The sequence below is a fragment of the Nasonia vitripennis genome, assembly GCF_009193385.2.
Source record: "Nasonia vitripennis strain AsymCx chromosome 2 unlocalized genomic scaffold, Nvit_psr_1.1 chr2_random0007, whole genome shotgun sequence".
NCBI lineage: Eukaryota > Metazoa > Arthropoda > Insecta > Hymenoptera > Pteromalidae > Nasonia > Nasonia vitripennis.
Genome location: NW_022279614.1, coordinates 1,461,996 through 1,483,336, shown reverse-complemented (window position 1 = coordinate 1,483,336; position 21,341 = coordinate 1,461,996). Strand labels below are relative to the sequence as shown.

At 39.5% G+C, this 21,341-nt stretch overlaps 1 protein-coding gene across 15 annotated transcripts in view; it reads right to left on the bottom strand.

The window, feature by feature from the left end:
* LOC103316186 (endophilin-A) overlaps window positions 1-21,341 on the bottom strand; it is a 541,748-nt gene that overhangs the window by 374,370 nt on the left and 146,037 nt on the right. For all 15 annotated transcript variants that reach the window (XM_031925198.1, XM_032601554.1, XM_032601552.1 and 12 more), the window contains one exon: window positions 19,765-19,833. In XM_031925198.1, coding sequence (XP_031781058.1) covers window positions 19,765-19,833 — 69 coding nt within the window. The remainder of the gene's footprint in view (window positions 1-19,764; window positions 19,834-21,341) is intronic.

Below are 21,341 nucleotides of genomic sequence, written 5' to 3'. Positions count from 1 at the left end.
ACGCGAGCTCGCACTCGATAGCCGCCGTTCTCACGCAGGAAGGTGAGGACGGAGAGCACCCGATTCTCTACGTGAGTCGAGTGCTCACGCCGGCGGAGAGAAATTACACTGTAACCGAGAAAGAAGCATTGGCCGTAGTTTGGGCGATTAAAAAGATTTGTCCGTATTTGAAGGGCTATAAATTTCGCGTGATTACGGATCACTCCGCTCTAAAATGGCTTCAGAATTTACGCGATCCGACGGGTAGGTTAGCGCGTTGGGCTTTAGAATTGCAGCAATGGGATTTTGAAATCGAATACCGTAGGGGCGCGTTGAACCACCTTCCAGATGCGTTGTCGAGAGCGTTTGAGCCGGAGGAAGAGGTGGCGAGTTTTGGGGAAATTAAAGATCTGGAGTATCTTAAGCTGCTTATAGAGGTAGAAAAATTTCCGCTTAAATACTCGAATTGGTGTGTCGAGGACGCAAAGTTTTATAGGTTTCGAAAAGAGCCCATGCTCGATCCGATAATTGATCGGGATGAGGGTTGGCGATGAGTAGTGCCAGTAGAGCAGCGTGAGCGCGTCCTTACGGATGCTCACTGCACACCGTCGACGGGTCATTTGGGCGTGGAGAAGACGTACGATCGGGTAGCGCGCGAATATTATTGGAAGGGAGTGTACCACGATGTGTATAATTTTGTGAACGAGTGTGAGACGTGCCGGATGTACAAGGTGTCGCAGAAGGGAAAACAGGGCCTACTCGGCAAGAGAATAGTCGAGAGGCCTTGGGTGGTGGTAGCAGCGGACTTAATGGAATTTCCACCGAGCAAATTGCGAAATAAATACTTGGTCGTATTCCAAGATTTATTCACAAGGTGGGTGGAAGTTAAGCCGATCCGTAAAGCGGACGGAAAATCAGTGGCTCGTGCGTTCGAGGAACTTGTGTTGTTTAGATGGGAGACGCCAGAGTATTTCCTGTCGGATAATGGGAAAGAGTTCGACAACCAGTATTTAGCCGGAGTGTTGAAGGAATATGGTGTGAAGCACGTCACCACGCCGCCGTATCATCCTCAAGCGAACCCCGTTGAATGGAGCAATCGCACTTTGAAGACGATGATAGCGAGTTTCGTAAAAGAAGACCACCGGAATTGGGATGTGCATGTGCACGAGTTTCGTCATGCGGTGAACATAGCCGTACAGTCGTCTCTCAAAGTCTCGCCTGCGTTTCTGAATTACGGCAGACACCCGCGACCGGTGGCGAGTTTGCGCAGAGAAGTGGAGCAGAGAACGGGTGTTGAGAAAGTAAATCCGGAGGATTGGGCGAATCGAATGAAGCGTCTTGATGCGCTGCGCGACTTGGTTTCAAAGCACATCGATCAAGCGCAAGAAAAACAAGCGAGAGAGTACAACAAAAGCCGGAGGGTAGTGACCTTTCAGGTGGGAAGTTGGGTGGATCGGCGCACTCATCCACTTTCGGACGCAGCGAAAAAGTTCTCTGCTAAGCTAGTGCCGAAGTGGGAAGGGCCGTTCGTGATAGAGGAAGTGCTTGGCCCGACGGTGTATAAGCTGGGCCCTGCACCGGGGCAGGATGCGAGTCGGAGGATAGCGAAGGCCGATATCACGGAATTGCGGCGAGATATACCGAGCAGAGCAGCTCGGAAGGCAGCGAACCTCGCCTGATTTTCTTTATAGTTTTCAGGGGAACGAGATGCCGTGGAAGATGCCGCGACTCTGTGGCCACAGCAGCCCCGACGAGGAGGAAGAGAGAATTCTGCTAGAGGAGCCACGAGAGAGCGAGCCGTAGCAGCCAGGACAAGCCGGAGCGGAGACCTCAGTAATTCCGCAGAGATCAGCCAAGGAGAGCGTTATTATGATGCAACCTGGAGCTGCTCTTCCTGCACCGGACACTCGTGAAACTGGCCAGGAGGCCAGTGTAAGCGAGCTGGAGCCACCGACGGCAGTCACCGTCCTGGCAGCTCTAAACCAGGAGAGCAAGTTGGAGTATGAAGAGTTTGGTGAGGGGGAGGCCTCTGTATCGGCTGATACAGTGGCAGAAGCCTTTGAGCCAGCAGCTGCGGAGGTGGTGGCGTTAGTTGCTGCCGTGACTGCGGAGGAGACGGTAAAAGGGAATCCTTCCTGGGCCAATGAGGTGGAGGGCCAGCCCAGTCAGGAAGAGCCCCAAGCCATTAAGGAGGTCACTGAGTGCGCGAGCCAGGCGGAGCAGGCGCAGCACGGGGAGATGAGACCACCGATTAAGATTCCGCCCCTGCCTCCAATCGTTTCGGCTGTGACATTCAACCCGAAATTCATGCTGCCGGACGAGCCGGAGCGGTATGCGTGGTTACAACCCTCTGATGCGTCTGTTTTATTTCAGAGGAGCCTGGCCGAGCGACATGGAGCTATCCCGAAAAGCTGGGGCACCCTTAGCCGCCCCCGAACGATTCTGCCGCTGCAGAAGCCAACGGGGAGAGCTGTAGAGAAAGAGACGACGCCGGAGCGTATGGAGACTGAGGAAGAGCCGGAAGATCGAAGCGAGGTAGAGATACATAGCGAAAAGGCGAAGAGAGAACTAGAGAAGTACCTCCAGGCGGGAACTGGCAGCTCGACGAGCAACGGGTCGACACCGGGGCTGCTCTCTCCAGTCAAACCTATGCAGGTCGTGACGCCCACGGCGCAGAGAAGCGGTGCGCTCATTCCCCGGATGATCCCGATAGACGCTGGACGGCTCTAGTCAGCTGGGATGAAGACTGGGATAATGAGGGCCAGCAGCCACCGGCAAGAATAGCCCCTCAAGTGCCAGCGAGAGTAGAGGAAAAGGAGCCAGAGCCGCCTCGGAAGAGTCGCAAGAGGAAGAAGGCTTAGAATCCACGTCGCCAGTTGACTGGAGACGACTACTTCCCGTTACACTTGGAGTCACGGGAAGCTTCGCCGGAGCCCGGAGCCCCAGTGAGACCGGGTCAGAGCCGAGAAGAAGGCGCATTCGCAGGCGCACCACTGAGAGTAGTGAAAAAGACGAGTAGGCCTTCTTCACCGTCTGTTGGAAAATTTCGATGCCCAGGAGAAGCAGCGTGGCGGAGATATAACTTCCCCTTGAGCCGTCTACCACCGCGAAGAGGAGGAGTCTTGTTCCGGGATGGCCAGCCGGTGCCAGTAGTGCCAGCAATCGACCCTCCGCCTTACTGCTGCTTTAACTGCTGGGATCGAAACCACGCAGTTCGGAGCTGCCCAGAGCCGGATAGACGCGACTACTGTGCCAACTGCGGTCGGCATGGAGTTAGGAGGAGTGCCCTCGTTGTGCGGAGGAGTTTAAGAAAAGAGAGCGCCAGAGACAGCCGGAAGATAGGAGTGGTTCTCCTCCTAGAAAGCTGACTTCGAGAAGTCGGAGAGACGAATTAGAGAGAGAGAGGAAGAGTGTAAGAGACGTCAGCGAGAAGAGTTAGAGAAGGCAGCAAATAGAAGACATCAAGAGATGAGAAGAGAATAAGAAAGACGGGAGAGAGATGAAAGATGGAGAGCTGAAGAGGAACGTCGCCAGAGAGAAGAAGAGCAGAACCGCAGATATGTGGAGCAGCGGAAGACAGAGCGACGCGCAGAAGAAGCTCGACAGGAAGCTGAAGCTTTGAGATTGGAGGAGCAGCGGAGAGTAGAGAACAACCGTCTGCGAGAGGAAGCCGCTCGTCTCCTGAAACAGCGAGAAGAACAGGCCCTGAGAGCTGAGCTTCTGCGCCAGCTAAATGAGAGAAAGCAGTCAGAGATGCAGCGAGTAGCAGCAGTTCGAGTGGAGGAAGAAGCGAGAAGGGCGTTTGAACAACGACGACTGAGGGAACAGCAGGAAGAGCTTCTGAGAACCGAAGAGTTACGGCGACAGATTCGGGAGGCAGAACTCCGAATAGCGGAAGAGCTGAGAAGGATGGAAACTCAGCGTCAAGCACTAGAGGCTCCATTCCTGCAGCCAGTCCGGGGAGTCGTGCCGGAGAGAGAAGGAAGAGTGTTGGGACCACCAAGAGTGCCCCACCTGCCAGCAGAACCAGCCCAAACAAGAGATCCAGTGAGAGATGCCCTGGCGCTGCTGGAGGGGCTTCAAGGAGTCACCAATGAGACTAAGGACGCGGTGCTTCGCCGGGTCTACGGTCAACCTCAGTAGACGCAGGAGAAGAGGGATGAGACCAGCCGGAGGGGACCAGCCGGAAGCACAGAGAGCAGAGCAAAGGCCCGCAAGGGCCGGTAAGTACCTTTCTTGCATTTATAGCCGAAGGACGATGGTAGACGGTGTAATCAGGGATTACTCCGGTCTAGTGAGGGGGATTGCGACGAGGCGACTCGTCGTGAGCCGTGTCCTTCGGCGGGCTCTGTGTCGTGTGCGCGATTTGAGCTAACGTGTGTGTTTTCTTGTTTTTCTCGTGCGAGTGTGGTGCGAGAAATCTAGGAAGCCGGTGGACAAGGAGCGACGACAAGGCTTCAGGGAAGCAGCGGAATTTGAGGAGAAGAAGAGTGTGAGAGAGTTCGCGGAACACTTGTAACTCGGCGTTCGGAGAATTCGCGGAAATCTGTAGCGAGAGTGTGCGGGTACGTGTGCCGAGCAAAGTAGGGGAGAGCGTAAGCGGGAAATCGAGCCGTTTGAGGAAGGGGCCGTATTGACGGCCACTAGCCCGATTTCAGGCTAGTCGGGGCGCGAGTTCAGCGCGGTCGTGGGGACTAGCCGAGTCGCGCGCGCTGATTGGCCGAAGCGGAGAGAGCGCGCATCGCCGAAGCAGTCGGCGCGGCGCGGCACTTCTTGTTTGACTGTTGCCCAAGACGCACGTATTGAGCGACAGTCGCACAAGCTTTCCGTTGGTATTGCGAATTCGAGGGTGTCGAGATCGTGAGTGTCGGGATCGCGCGTCGTGTGTGCAAGGAGTCAAAAGAGAGCCAGTGTGAGAGAGTTGGGGGAGAGTCAAGCGAGGCGAGGCGAGAAGAAGAAGTTGCTTCCAATTCATACCAGCCAAGGTGACGAGGATCGTGAGGAGACGACTAGCGACGCAGGGCCAGTCCAGGACAGGGAGGTGCGGAGGAAGAAGACGAGGCGAGGAAGAAGACGGGGGCGAGGAAGAAGACGGGAGATCAACAAGCCGGAGGCAGCCGGAGAATAGCGTCTAGTGCCTGAATTGTAAAGCGGAAAAGTAGTGAAATTAGTGTAGCCGTAGAGCAGCGTAGCATAGTAACGAGTGAGTGTAGCAGAGTCAAGTGAGTCAGACTATGTCGCGAAAATACACCCGCGACAGGTCGACAATAAAGCACCCTGACGAGGAAGCCGTAAGTCCAACTGCTGCGGAGAAAGCGTTGCCGGAAGTGCAGGAGAATTCTGCAGCTGAGTTTATCGCGACGTGTACAACTTTGTGAATGAGTGTGAGACGTGCAGGATGTACAAAGTGTCGCAGAAGGGAAAACAGGGCCTGCTCGGCAAAAGAATAGTCGAGAGGCCTTCGGTAGTGGTAGCCGCGGACTTGATGGAATTTCCATCGAGCAAATTGCGAAATAAATACTTGGTTGTATTTCAAGATTTATTCACAAGGTGGGTGGAAGTTAAGCCGATCCGTAAAGAGGACGGAAAGTCAGTGGCTCGTGCGTTCGAGGAGCTTGTGTTGTTTGGATGGGAGACGCCGGAATATTTTTTGTCGGATAATGGGAAAGAGTTCGACAACCAGTATTTAGCCGGAGTGTTGAAAGAGTACGAAGTGAAGCTGAAGTAAAGGAGACAACGCCGGAGCGCATGGAGACATAGAAAGAGCTGGAAGATCGGAGCGAGGTGGAGTTAGAAAGCAAGAAAGCGAAGAAAGAGCTAGAAAAGTACCTCCAGACCGGAACTGGCAGCTCGAAGAACAACAGCGATGCCAATTCCGAGGATGATCCCGATAGATGACTATTTTTCACCCAATTTTCAATAATTTTTGTTCGATTCCCATGTTTAACAATAGGTAGTGTTTATCGGAAGTCACCTGATACAATTACTTTGCCACCAAATTCAATGTCATTATTTCATAAGTCTTTAAATGATTTATCCACTGCCTGAAAAGCATGTTTTTATGTCCTTGTTATTTCATCCCAAATTATGACTTATACATTTTCCAGATTTTTTCTATATATTGAATTGGGAGTAATGTTGGGCGTTGAATATTCTTTATATTTAATAGCACAAAATTCACATTGTTTATTCATTAAAGAGCTTATATTGTATAATGAATCATTTTAAATTTCACCTGTTGCATAAAATTATTTATAATTGGTTTCCTCAAAATCCTCACTAAGTTTAGGTAAATTGAAATAAGTCAGTGTATACCCGTGACTTATTAAAATGGAATTGATATGTTTCAGTGAGATATTTTCACATATTTCTTTAGTTAACAATAGACTGTAAAAATATGCTTAATATTTTTTGAATAATTCTTTGAAATTTACTGGGTGATGAAATACGCATATATAAACAAACAGGTTACACAGAGCTTTAGGAAATTCAACCTTGATTGCTTAATCCAAGCATTTGTCCCATTCTTCATCGGTGGTTATTAATTTTTCAGCTACAACTACTTTATGAGATGTTGCGTATGTAACATTTTTCAATGTTTTTAATTCTTCATAAGACTGAGCCCCTTTTACATGTAATAATAATCATCATAAAAAAAAACTTCCACGATCTTTTGGATTCACAAAATACATTCTACTTATAATTGGCTTTCAAACTCTTTTTCTTGGTGTCCATTTCTTTGTTTTTCCGTTGAAAACGTAAAAATATAGTATATCAACATACAGCTACTGTATAGCTTGCAGATCGTTTGCATTTAGTTTAAACCATGCAGTCAAAATTGTGTTTGAGGTTTAAATAATCGACTCTTCTTCTAATCCTTCCTTAATAAATACAAACTGTTCATTTTTTAAATGTACAGCTAATCGGTAAATTACATGTAATAAAACGTACATTGCATATTGTAGTAGACGACACATTGCTTCTGAAGGGCGTACATATCTTGTTTTATTTCATCGTGGCGTATTTAAATATTGTTTTATTTCATCGTGGTTGAAATTTTCTTCTTTACATTCGTTTTTATTATTATCTTGACTCATTTTTATAAATGAACAATAATGACCCTTATAACAATATTTAAATAAATATTTGACACATTGAATAGTTTAATTTGTTTCAACAATTATATGACAATTATGTTTCAACGGTAAATACGGATAGTATGGGACTAAAAACCGGTTATCAGCTATATTTTTTTTATTGAAACGAACTTGTTTTCCATTGCTACTTCGTCGATAAAGGGGATATCCAGTATTATCAAAAGTAGTTTGCTAATTAAACTATTTCGGAAAGTTTATGGTACATTTTTTTGTTTTGCTATCCATACATGGTGAATTTAAGTTATTTGTACGATAAGAGCCATGTATAATTGATTGCTTAACGATATGATGTGACCTTGGATATTTCATTTCATCAAGCATTTCTGCACTTATAAGTTTATCAACATTATCTGCATTGTTCAGTTTATGATTTTTTTTAATAAAAGCCGACGAGTGCATATGTGGTAAGCCTCTTTTCTGATACTTAATTACATAAGTGTATGCAATAAATTTTCTAAAAATGTTTTGGAAAATTTATTGCATTTATTTCCGCGTTTATGTCACGTATAATTGTGACATAGCGGACTTAGGGCAGGCAGATCGTAAACCTCTAACTTTTACTCAAGCATCAACAATGTATTGTTGAGTTAATCTTCCTAAATTTAAGTAAGTATTAAAATCGTTTTTAATGCTGAATTTATGACCATCAAATTGTAGCATTAAAATATTTTTTTTTTATTATTTTTATTTTTCATATTGGGCATCCATTCAAAACCTCCATTAAGATACATAAGAGAATATGACGTAGGATCTACATGATTACTAATGTACGGTATATTATTAGGTGCTCTATGTTTTGAATATATACATACATCTCGATCTCCTGATGGTTGACCATTTTTACCTACAAATACCACAGCTACTTCATCATATTTAGCTGCGTTATATCTACGTTCATCATGATGAGAATTGCGTGTTAAATACATTATAATTTCTTTACTATTAAACTCAACGTTGTTGTTTTTCAAACGATTTTGTTCTTCCATTTTGACTTCGTGCACCATTTTTTATGATTTAGCGTACATGTTTACTTGTTGAAAAAAATTATCTAATTCCTTGAATAGTATTAAAGAACATGATACATTAGTTTGTAAGCGTGATTGCGAGGCGATTTCATTATTAATGATGTATAGTTGCCCATAGCTCCAAAATTTGCGAAGGTAAGTGTATTATTATATTGTATAATATTTCCAGAAACTAGTTCTTTTAAACGTTAAGGATAAGTGATATTGTTAGATAATACAACATTTTCTCTATTAAAACAATTAGAAAACTTCTTATCACATAATATTTCAAATTTAAATAACCGTAACCTTTTAATTTTTATAGTTATTATTATAATCTTATTACTTTTTAATTTTTTTCAGATATACAGGGTGTTTCATTTTAATCCGACCACGACAAAAAACCATGGAAAAACTAATTTTAACGAAAAATGACCTTAACAAAAGTTGAAGGGGGTAAAGAGGGCCATCGAATAACACAAACACCTATGACCTTGAACTCGATTTTCAAGGTCATTTGAGGGTAATTGTGATTTTTTTAAATAGGAACCTCTATTTTAGACCTTGGAATCGGATAGAGCGCAAAAAATTACGTCGCAAAGGATATTTTAAGTTTGCTTTGGTGACCTTGAGAAGGTCAATTCAAGGTCAAATAACAAAAAATCTGCTAAACAGCTGTTTGTCTGGTTTTATTTTACTGATGTCGAAAGATGACCTTGACAAAAATTGAAGGGAGCAAAAGGGGCCATCTAATGACACCAACACCTTTGACCTTGAACTCGATTTTCAAGGTCATTTGAAGGTCATTGTATTTTTTTAACGGGAACCCCTATTTTTGACCTCGGAATACGGAGCAGCGGAAAAAATTACGTCGGAAATGACATTTCAAGTTTGCCTTAGTGACCTTGAGAAGGTCAATTCAAGGTCAAATAAGAAGTATCAGCCTAAGATTGTTTTCAATTTTTTCGTAGAATTATCATTTTGTTATTGTAATAAACATTAAGAGAATAATTGACTTAAAATGTGATTATGCTTTGCTGACTTTAAAGCCATTTTGTAAGGTCAAAAGTGCAAAAATGCAATATCAAATGTTATGTGGAGTCTATATTTATATCCGAACTTTATTGTTGCCCAGGAACAACGATGTGGACGTAATAGGATTGTGTTCCCTTTGGGGTGCTTGATTAGAGTGAGTCTCCTTGCCTCTCACTTTTATTATGTACAGATTTGATTATAGGTGCCCAAAGACACCACCATTTTTTTGGATTCTATTCAGTTCTTGGGATGTTTTCGTAAGCGAATTTTTATCCTATCTTTAGCGTTACTCAGGAACGACGTGGACGCAATTCGATACTAATTTTCCTCATCGAATTTTGCCTGAATTTATTGTTGAAATAAATAATTTATTTTGTAAAGATGATTTTTCATGTTGAATTTTCCCGCGACTCATTGTTGAAATAGACAATTTTTCTAATAAGAGATCTCTTTTCATATGAATTTATCCTCTACTCATTGTTACTTACACTTAGTATTCAATAGTTTACTAGTTATTGAATAGTTATTGATTAGCCAAACTAATCAAATATCATTTTTCTCTTTTTCATTCATTGACCTTTATTTTTTCTATTAAAATTTATTACTCATCGAAAGCTATCTAATTTGTTCAGTTTGGTAAAAACAAAATTTTTTATTGAACTTGTTATAAATTTTTAACAATGGCTGATTATCCAGCCGCTGAAAGGGTTGATATTTTATTGATTCTTGGTGAATCTAGACGTAATTATCGACAAGCTGCAGCCTTGTATCGAATTCGATATCCCAATAGAAGACATCCAAGTCATACAACCATTCGTGAGATTTACCGTAGAGCTCAACAAGGGCAACTAGCACGGGTTAGAGAACGTCGCAATTACAACGAAGATGATCTTCGTGTAATGGTCGTTTTAGCAATGGTTCATTTGAATCCCCACGTTAGTACCCGTGAAATTCAAAGGCAAAGTGGTATACCTATGGCTACTGCTTGCAGAATACTGAGAAGTCAACGTTATCATCCATATCATATTACTTTGACTCAGGATCTCACACCTGCTGATATGAGGTTAAGGCTACAGTTTTGCCAATAGGCACGACAAATGATTGCTAATGATCGTCACTTTTTTCAATACGTAATGTTTTCTGATGAAGCAAAATTCAAAAGCAATGGAGAGCTTAACCGACACGACTGTCATTATTGGTCGAATGTTAATCCGCATTGGTACAGGCAGATAGATAACCAAAATCGTTGGAATCTTGATGTTTGGTGTGGAATTGTTAACGGATACCTTGTAGGCCCATACTTTTTCGATGAAAATGTAAATGGCCATAATTTTTTACAGTTCCTGAGAGAACGTCTTCCAGTACTTCTTGAAGAAGTAGATTTATACACAAGAGCAAGAATGTGGATTTAATTAGATAGAGCTCCTGCGCACTATGCTCGAATAGTTAGACAATATCTTAATCAAAATTACCGTGACAGGTGGATTGGACGCACTGGACGTGGAGATTTGGGTGTTCGATGGCCACCGAGATCTCCAGATATGACATCACCCGATTTCTATTTGTGGGGGTATTTGAAAGATGTTGTTTATGAACATGAAACTACAACAAGGGAAGATATGATCCACAGAATTCAAACCGCTTGTGAAAACATCCCAAGAGCTGTATTACTCAGAACAGTAGAACATTTTCAGCAGCGAATTGAATTGTGTATCCAACAAAATGGTGGTGTCTTTGAGCACCTGCGTTGAATTTTGAGCAAAAGTGAGAGGCAAGGGGACTCACTCTAATTAAGCACCCCGAAAAGTGAGAGGCAAGGGGACTCACTCTAATCAAGCACCCCAAAGGGAACACAATCCTATTACGTCCACGTCGTTGTTCCTGGGTAACGCTAAAGTTAGAATATAAATATGGACTCCACATAACATTTGATATTGCATTTTTGCACTTTTGACCTTACAAAATGGCTTTAAAGTCAGCAAAGCATAATCACATTTTAAGTCAATTATTCTCTTAATGTTTATTACAATAACAAAATGATAATTCTACGAAAAAATTGAAAACAATCTTAGGCTGATACTTCTTATTTGACCTTGAATTGACCTTCTCAAGGTCACTAAGGCAAACTTGAAATGTCATTTCCGACGTAATTTTTTCCGCTGCTCCGTATTCCGAGGTCAAAAATAGGGGTTCCCGTTAAAAAAATACAATGACCTTCAAATGACCTTGAAAATCGAGTTCAAGGTCAAAGGTGTTGGTGTCATTAGATGGCCCCTTTTGCTCCCTTCAATTTTTGTCAAGGTCATCTTTCGACATCAGTAAAATAAAACCAGACAAACAGCTGTTTAGCAGATTTTTTGTTATTTGACCTTGAATTGACCTTCTCAAGGTCACCAAAGCAAACTTAAAATATCCTTTGCGACGTATTTTTTTGCGCTCTATCCGATTCCAAGGTCTAAAATAGAGGTTCCTATTTAAAAAAATCACAATTACCCTCAAATGACCTTGAAAATCGAGTTCAAGGTCATAGGTGTTTGTGTCATTCGATGGCCCTCTTACCCCCTTCAACTTTTGTTAAGGTCATTTTTCGTTAAAATTAGTTTTTCCATGGTTTTTTGTCGTGGTCGGATTAAAATGAAACACCCTGTATATATATATATATATATATATATATATATATATATATACAGTTAATTTGGTATATATATATATATATATATATATATATATATATATATATATATATATATATATACCAAATTAACTGAGCGACGTTAGGAGTGAGATGACCCTGCTAGTTTCAATTAATTTTGCTTTAATTTTGTAATTTTCTCTCATGAATCTTTTTTCAGAGTTTAAAAGTAGATTGTTCCCTTAATATAATAATAGAAGTTATACAGCGCATAGCACGCAGCAAATGGCACACCGCTACCTTCTTGATATTATAATAGACTTCCTGCGCTTGTTTGTGGATAGTATACAAGTCTCATCTTAACCACTATAGCCTGACATAAAAAAAAACAAAGTTGTATGTGAATGCATATTGCACACTTTTCTCAGGTACGGGTTTGCATTTTTTAAATGCTGGTGATAAGATAAGACGCGATGCATACTCAAATGACTACTGTATTTTTGCATTCGATTTGACACAAAATGTTATCTGCAGATTCGATTTACATAAAAGGGATGCTGCAAATAATTACTCGTGCAGATATAATTGTTTTTGTAAAGTTCTGTGTTCGTGACATATAATGACGAATGCTGTATGTATTTATTTATATCACAAGATGAAATCTGCAGTTTTTAACGTGATCAAAGGATTACTGCAAATAGTTATCTGTGCAGGTATGATCCTTTTTTAATTCTATGTGTTTGTGAATATAAAATGACGCACATGCATATCACAAGATAAAATCTGCAATTTTGGTAGACATAAATGGGATGCTGCAAATAATTATTTCTGCAGACATGATCCTTTTTTCAAAGCTATGTGTTTGTGAGTATGAAATGACAAAAATCATTATGTAATTATTTTTTTTTTTTATATAAAGAGCACTTACAAATATAAATTGTTTTAAATAAATTGTAACTTATACTCAAATAGCTGTTTTAAACAAACATTACCATAAATTATATATTTTCATTGTTGTATTATATATGTTTACTATTGTGACATGTGTGCTCCTTGCTCGGGCGTAAATTGTTCGGGTGAGTCCTGACAAGCTTCGGGCTAACGCGCAAGGGGCTCACGTATCGCAAAAGTCGTCTTATCCGATCTCTATTTATTCTTTAGTGCTGGCTTCGCCCGTAAAACCTTTTTTTATCGAATTTAACAAATAGAATTTCTTCCGGCCGTCGCTCGGTCCGGGTATTGTATGCTCTCGTGTATATCGTGATTACGAGACATTCGCCGAGGTTATGTGCTGCTAATGGGACTGGTGCTATACGCAATTCTAAGCTAAGCTAGCTGCAACGTCTAGTCGCGCTGTTTGCGCCGCGCGCTTTTCGCGAAAGAGAGAGAGAGAGAGAGAGAGAGAGAGAGAGAGAGAGAGAGAGAGAGAGAGAGAGGGTAACAGGTGCGCTGCGCGCCGACACTTACAATATATTCAAAGCGCTGTCGGTCTCCGCTGCGTCACTCGATGTCGGCTGCACGCTGCCCCGGGAATTCGTCGAGCTGGTTGCGTCTTGTCTCTTCTCGCCCTCACGCTGCCCAGGAGTTTCTGCTCACGGCTGTACCTTTCTTCTCAGTCGTGCTGGTATTTGCCCTGATAGATCAGGATCGCTGTATCGATGTCCCGTTCCGTTCGCTACTCGCCTCATCGAGAGCGCCAGGCACCTCTCACCGCTATTCGGCTGTCGGGAGAGTCGCAAGGCTTGGCTTCGCTGCCTCACGTTTCGGCCTCCCTCTCCTAGCCCTTCGGGATGTGCTGTTGTCTCTCACGTTTGGCGACTTGGCGCCGTTTCAGGTATAGTGTTGGCTCCCGTGTAGCACTATACCTTCTCTCTTTATCTCTCTTTCGCTTACCTGTCCCTATGCTATGCTTCGCGGGCAACTCCTGTCGCCTCGGCATGCGTCTCGTAGAGTGCATGTCGTATCGTGTGTGTGTCTGCGTAAGCGTCGTATACGCGCTTGTGTATACTGTGCGCATGCCGCTTTCGACGTGGCCGGCAGGTACAGGGTGGCCGATGATGAAGTCTAGGGAGTGCCCTCGTAATTTTTTATGTCTAGATAAATACATCATACGAAAAGGATGTCTTGATGTACAGGGCGGCTGATGAGGAGGTCTAGGTGGTGCGCTCCGTGGTATTTGGTGTCTAGGTGAATGAATCAAAACGCATGGTCAAGAGGGGCTAAAGATGCTTATATTTTATTTTTACGACGTTAAATATGAAATACTCAAAAAAATTTACTATAAAGGACTGAAATCTTAAAAAATCAACTTTTAAAAAAGTAAAAGGTTAGGCGAGTTTGATATATTTCGCAACGAAATAACAGATAAAAAAGAACTGAGATCAATCAACCAAAGTCCAGTTTATTATATTTAATCATAATAAAGCAACAACATTTTTTTGGTCAATAAAGGGCTTACTTAACTTAAAGTTAATTTATATACTGATCAATTAGAAAAACCCTTAAGATACTTACTACATAATTTGCCATGATCGTTTCGTTTTGTTTATTTATGAACAACTCAAATTTATTATTTTAAAATTTCATTTTAAAATATATCAAACTTGTCTAACATTTTACTTTTTTGAAAATTTTTTTTATTAAAGGGGTGTTTTTAAAAAAGTTTAAAAATGTGTAGAAATCCGAAGATATCTGTTTTGATTGGGAACAAACTAGTGAACGTAGAAGACAGCAATCATAAAATGAAGAAAACTGTTTTGAACTATGAAAAAACTATTGTGTTCACTTATTAATTGTTATTGACTATTTGTATTCATTTTTTATTCATTTTCTAAATTGTAAAATTGTACACCTGCAAAAAAATTAATTTAACTGAAGATTCTAGCAAACTAAATAAAACAAAAGATTACTGTTCTCTGTGTCTCAATTCCGACATTTTTCTGCTATAATCTGTGCAGTTCATAACGTTTTTTTTAGTTGTTTTTATCTTTCTTTTTCGTTAGGGATTTAAGATTTGTTATCATTTTATATAAAAGTAAATATCGTATTATGTATTACATTTTAGTACAGAATATAAATATTATGATTGTTATAATCTAACAATTTACATTATATTATAAATGTAAATAAAAATAATGTTTTATTAATATTATTTTATTGTTAGATTTTGTTAATATAAAAACATTTTTTAATATTCAAAATTTATTTATATTTTATTCTATAATTTTAAAGCCGGTCCTATATACTAGTAGCTATAACTACTTTTATAGAATGTTGGCTGTATTGAATATATTCATTTATACTCGACGGTAATTAATTCTTATGAAATGTTTTTAAAGTCGTGCTTTTGATTTGTTAAAATTTATTAATCTGGAAATCTGAGTGAAGCATTTCAAAAATGTTCTACAAGAATTAACTACCATCGAGTGTACGTCTAATATTTAATAGTATATTTAATAATGACACGACGAATAATTAAATATCATCACAATTAATTTGTAAATCACGAGCGAAGCGAGCGTTTTTTGCTAGTGAGTTATTAATTTCCCTTTGACTTTAATCAATAGAACGTCTAGAAAACTTATGGAGTTATCGATCTCAGTATCGTCAGTAAATTGTAATCTATTGTTATAAGAACTGAATGTTTTCAAAATTTTGTTGACCTTGTCATTCGGCATATATGTTATAATGTCGTCGATATATCGGTAAAAGAATGTTGGTTTGAACGATAGTTTAGATAGGCAATCCGTTTCGAGATCATCCATGACTATTTCAGCGAAGAAACCCGAAATCGTAGAGCCCATTGATGCGTCGAACAGCTGTTTATAGAATTTACCATTGAATTAAAAAAACGTATTCTCCATAAGTAATTCACATGCTAAGAAGATGTCACTAAGGGGTATTTTAGATTTCTGTATAATGTATATATCTTTTCTCGATGCTCTTCTTAACTAATGATTTGTCAATGTTGGTATAGAGTGATTTTACATCGAGACTGATTAAGTGGTGGTTCGGTGGGACTAAGTTTTTTATTCTTTCTATGAAATCATAGCTATTTTCTACGTATGAGTCAGGTTTTTTAATGCTACTAGTGACATTTTGCGCGCTTTGCGCGAGCAACTACTTTTATTTTTTTATGCTTATTGGACATGTCTTAAGTTTCGAGGTTATAATTTCTCAATTTAGAAATATTGTTTTAATTAATATCAAATTAAAATTTATTAATTAATGTATTAATTGTTTTATTATTTATTAAATTTGCATTTATATCATAAATAACTTTGTAAAAATTAAATCTATTTTAATTCGTAAATACTTTCTAGATTTTGTATTTTCGCGCCCTTCTAAGAGCAGCCAATCAAATCCCGTTTTAGTCGGCTTCATTTTTCTCGTATTTTTTTTTTTTTTTAAGAAGGTGTTTTATAATATTCTAAGGAGGCTTTTCGATAAAGAATAACTAGGTGGGCCTGTTGTTAAAATAATAGGTCGTAAAGAGATATCTTTTTTGTGAATTTTAGGTAGTCCATAACATTTTGGCAAGGTGGTGTCTGTTTGTGTGAATTTAAATTTACTGTATTTTTTTCAGAAAAAGCCGTTAGTGCTCTAATTGTTCATACATCTTTTGACTTTGTTCTGGATTTTTGATAATAGATATTTTGCTATTTCAATGTATGTATTTTTATCTGACAATTGTAGTTTTATTTTTTCGATGTAATCGGATCTTTGCATCGTAACGGTCACATTACCTTTATCGGCGAAAGTGAACATGATGTTATTGTTATTTCTAATAAAATATTTAGTGTCTTGTAGTTTTTTTCTCAAAAATTGTATCTTCTGTTTTTGTGGGCTTAGTTTTGCGTCTGTGTTATGTGATCTTTTTGATAAGTATATTTGCTATGCCAATGGCGGTTTTATCAGGTAAGTTATTTTTTATGCATTCGATAGTTCTTGTGTCATCAAGTTCACTTTTTGGATTGAATTTTCGACCTAGTGACGTTACAAATTGTACAGCGGAAGGTATCTCCATATCGGTGAGATTTTTTAACCATTTTTCGCAATTCGATTCAGAGTTCGTAATTATTATTGTATTTTTACACAATTTTTTGTCATGGATTTTGTTGAGTTTATCGCGGTGGTCGGTATTATTCAAGTCCTGTTTTTCGAAAATATTTTGAATGACGTTGTGTGGTATTATTTCTTTTAATTGTTTTTTTAATTTTTCAGATTCAAGTTCTAAATAATTGATATGTATGCAAAAGTCCTCAATTTGTAAGTTCAGGATTTTACTTTGGAGATTTCAAATGAGTTTACTGAATTTTTGTCTACCCGTATTGCTGCAAAAATTAAAATGGCTTAGGTTACTTGCAATGTTAGTGACGCGTGTAGGCTGAGTGCCATGCATTCTGCATCGAAGTAGAAACTGTCGTTGTGAACTGGCACTCGTCAAGTTCTGTTGTAGGGAAGCTCATCTCTTCAAAAGATGCCGAGCATCGTATACATAATTCCTCTCGATGTTGTTGAAGAAAGCGTCAGTGGATGAGACCGGTGAAAACCCACAATCCATAACAACAATATTTTTAGAGGAAATGGGTTTTTCTCTATCCAATGTTATCCCTCGGTAGTGATCAAAATATTGACTTAGCTGTATCGATTTTTCCGAGGCTCGTTGTGTGGTGAAGAAGGAGAAAAAACTTTTATAACATTTCTTCTTCTTTTCAATATTTTGATTATTCAATGTATTCTGATATTCTTAATGCCGTGTTTCTACTCTAATTTTCTTATCTGTTTTTTATTTAGAGTCTGGTTATCTTATTTTTCGCTGCATTGAAATGGGAAAGGTGTTCATTGACTAATTTTATGATAATTGATCTTCTTAGTTTCTTAATTGTAATATATTAAAAATGCAAAAGAAGCGAGCCAACACTACTTATCCTAATCATTTTTCACATTCGTTCTAGTTATAAGTTGGATTTTGAGTTTATCATAAGTGTAGTAGTAGGGGGATAAGATAAGTCAGGACAGGGAAGGAAGGGGGTTTGTTATTGTTAAGTATTAAAACCTCTCCATATCAGTCATCAGTCAATCATCGGGGCACCAACACCTTCAGAACAACTTGCTCGCAAATGTGCCGCTTTAAAATCAGAGGCACTTTAGATAGTGTGATGTTTGTGGTTCTGCGTGGGTGCGGGATTCTACAGGTGTAGTTATCAGGGTGATAATAACGAGACACTCTTTCTTAATATTATACTTTATTTGGCTCGACTGTCCTCACGGCTCACTCAACTCCTTCTGGCGTCTTCGTGCTATACATTACACTCGGCATCTCATCCCCACTCATGCACCTGCCAATCGAACACACGTATACACTCATACAACCTTACATCTAGATCGCGTTATTGCCACAACCCTATTGCTCTCATACGCTACAGATAGAAAAGTAAGGGGGCAGCGTTCTCTCTGTCTTAAAAAATCAGGACACTTTTGATAGTTTCCTACTCTATCGTGTTTGTGTGTTTGTGTGTATGTATGTGTGTGTGCACGCGCGCGTGTGTGTTTTTTTATGTGGCGTTGGCAGAGCAAGCTCTGCACAAGTGGCCCTCCGACACCGGATCCCCACAGGTACTATCGTTGAACAATACTTCCGTGGGGCCCGTTAACTAGCCTTTTTTGGCTTCTCTTTTGAAGTTTGACATTTCCGTACATCCTCCATCCTCCAAGGTGATTAGGTGTTCAGGATCAAACACGTCTTCTTCATTCTGCATCGTCCTGCCGTCTTCTTTCTTCTGCATCGTCCAGCTGTCTGCTTCCTGCCGCATCGTCCGGTCGTATACTTCGAGCAGCATCGACCGGCCATCCTCTGGACAGACTCAACCCCGACACCTACGTTCCTCTGCATCGGGTGAGGGAGTCTGGGCTCAACTCAGTTACCTACGTTCCTCAGCATCAGTCTGAGGAGCACTTAGCGTGTGTGTGTGTATGTGTGTGTGTGTGACGGACATCGCCCACGTCAATCGACAGTCAACATCTGGAACGCCAACACCTTAAAAAGTCGCTCGGTCGCTTTCCACGGCTTCATAGCTCATATATGTCTTTTATCAATCAAGATTATATTTTAAACGTGATAATATTATATTTATTTGTTAAAAATGATGTACTTCGAATTTCCGGCCGCACATTTATTGCTTTCTCTTTTATTGCGCGCCGAGGGTTTGGGTCCTACGCAGGACTATAAACCTATCGCCCCGCCGCTGACGCGGTGGCCGACCCGACGACGATACTGTCGAAGTCCGAAGGGCCTGGAGTAAGGATAATCCTTAGCACATTTCGGAATATCTGACAGCTTCTGCGACATGCGCTGAACAGTTAGTCGAGCAACAGCCCTTGCAAGAGTAACTGCGCTTACTTGGTTGTCGTCTCTAGTTTCCCTAATTGTATTCACTTGAGTTATAATTAATAAATATTCTATCCTTATTTTTCTGCTAAACCGGATTGCATCTATTTTGCTTAAAGCTTAAGCATATAAATTTAATGTTATTGCATTTATGTGTTGAAAAAATTTTAAAAAGTACAATATTAAAAAAAAAATTATGCATGTAAAGTAATTTAGACTAAATATATTTTTCTTTATACTTTATTATCGTTAAACAAATCAAAATTTGCGCCACAGCTGCTCTGGGCAAATTATGAAATTTAGGGGACATAACAATATTTCAGATATATTTTCATTGGAAAATTTCTGAAAGATTTCAAATCTTCCTTCTAAATATATCGGAAATATTTCATACTGTCGGGTTAGAATGTATAAAGTCTTAGTCTTAGTGCTTTACAATTCACAGAGAATATGCGATGGATAGTACTCAGTTAAACAACTAATGAACGAAACAATGGATAAATTTTAAGGTAACATAATCATTTTTTTATAGTATTATTTTATAATTAACTTTAATTTAATACTCACCCTTTCCATATCTACAAAATCAACATCAAGTTTGGTTCCCTCAGCACCACCCATTTTTTCTGTGACATACTGAAAAATTGTAAATCGATTGAAATAAAAACCATGCAAAGTATTGAAAAACAAATTTATTTTATAAAAAAAAACACTTTTCTATAACAAATTTATAAATTCTAAAAAAACTTTAAAAAATTTAGGTTAAAAAAATATCTATATACGTTTAAAATAAATACTTTTGCAGTTCGTATAAATGTAATTTTTTTAGTTAATTTCTAGCGCATGTATAAATCTATAAGTTTAGGGCAATTCACGCGCGACAACAGGTTTCTTGCTCAAATAGTTGACGGAAATTTCTAGATCAAGCAATTAAGCGCCAAATAGAGCCGCTGCCAATCCTTTAACATGTAACTTTCTCTATTAAATTTAAAGTTTCAATAGATAAAATATTGTTTAAATATACAGTATATTAATGGTTTTTAAAAATATTTTTAATCTTAATTATTTTGCTAAAGGAACAATTTTCTTAGCAAGAGACTATGGTACTCAGAAAGATCCACTAAACATCTTTAAAATGGGGGAAAAGTGACGCTTAAAAGGGTGTGGTGATAGCTACAATGGGTGCTCATTAAAACGAAGTGTATAAACAAAGGGTATCGGACATCGGTAGGTGGCTCGCAACTACCTTACAATCGCGCCGACTAGCTATTAAACGGGCGCTCTACCCGTCCATTACACATCACAATATTAAATCATATTATTTTCATGAACAAAATTTAAATATTAATATTTTAAATATTATAGGGTCCTTATAACCTAATAAAATTATGAATTTTTTCAAAGCATTCAGAACTTTAGTTAGTAAGTTATAAGGTTTAACATAAATAGTAATTTTCAGTACTGCAGGGTATACAGGGTGAAAGACAAAGAATTTAAATCTTGATACCTTTTAAACTGATCGGTTTCATAAGCTGCAGAAAAAACGTAGCCTAGGTAAGCAAAAGATCTATCTTTTCCCGAAAATTTAATTTAATTAAAGCCTTCTTACTCCCGTAATCTTACGACATACAAAACCCATTTTTTTTTTTTTTTTTGTTTTTAAGCTCAAAAATTAGTCGCCAAAATGGCTTAAAATATTTACAGCTAATACATATTATCGTTTTTTATTGTTATAAATATTTTCACGACATTTGAAAATTTATTTTGTAGATAGAAGAGTAGTGTAGTTCAGATTCTCCCGTCAAAGACACCGTACAAACCCTACACCCTGCATCACAGTATATTTCGAAATATATGTGTACCGAGGATGATAATAACGACTATCACAGCTTGACTAGCAGCTGGGATCTTGTTTTTGATCTAATAAAGCCGGTCGCTAACGCCCTTTCTATGACGTGCATTCGGTGCATTAAAATCAATTAAACAAATATGAATGTATATAGCAAATTGTTGTTTTAATCACGCAATCTTTTTTAGGAAAAGTGTAAATAGGGCTCTGTCATGTTATGCTCTGCCCTGCTATGCTCTGCTATGCTATACAGCTGCTAGGCTATACAGCTGCTATGTCACAGAGGCATTTTTCC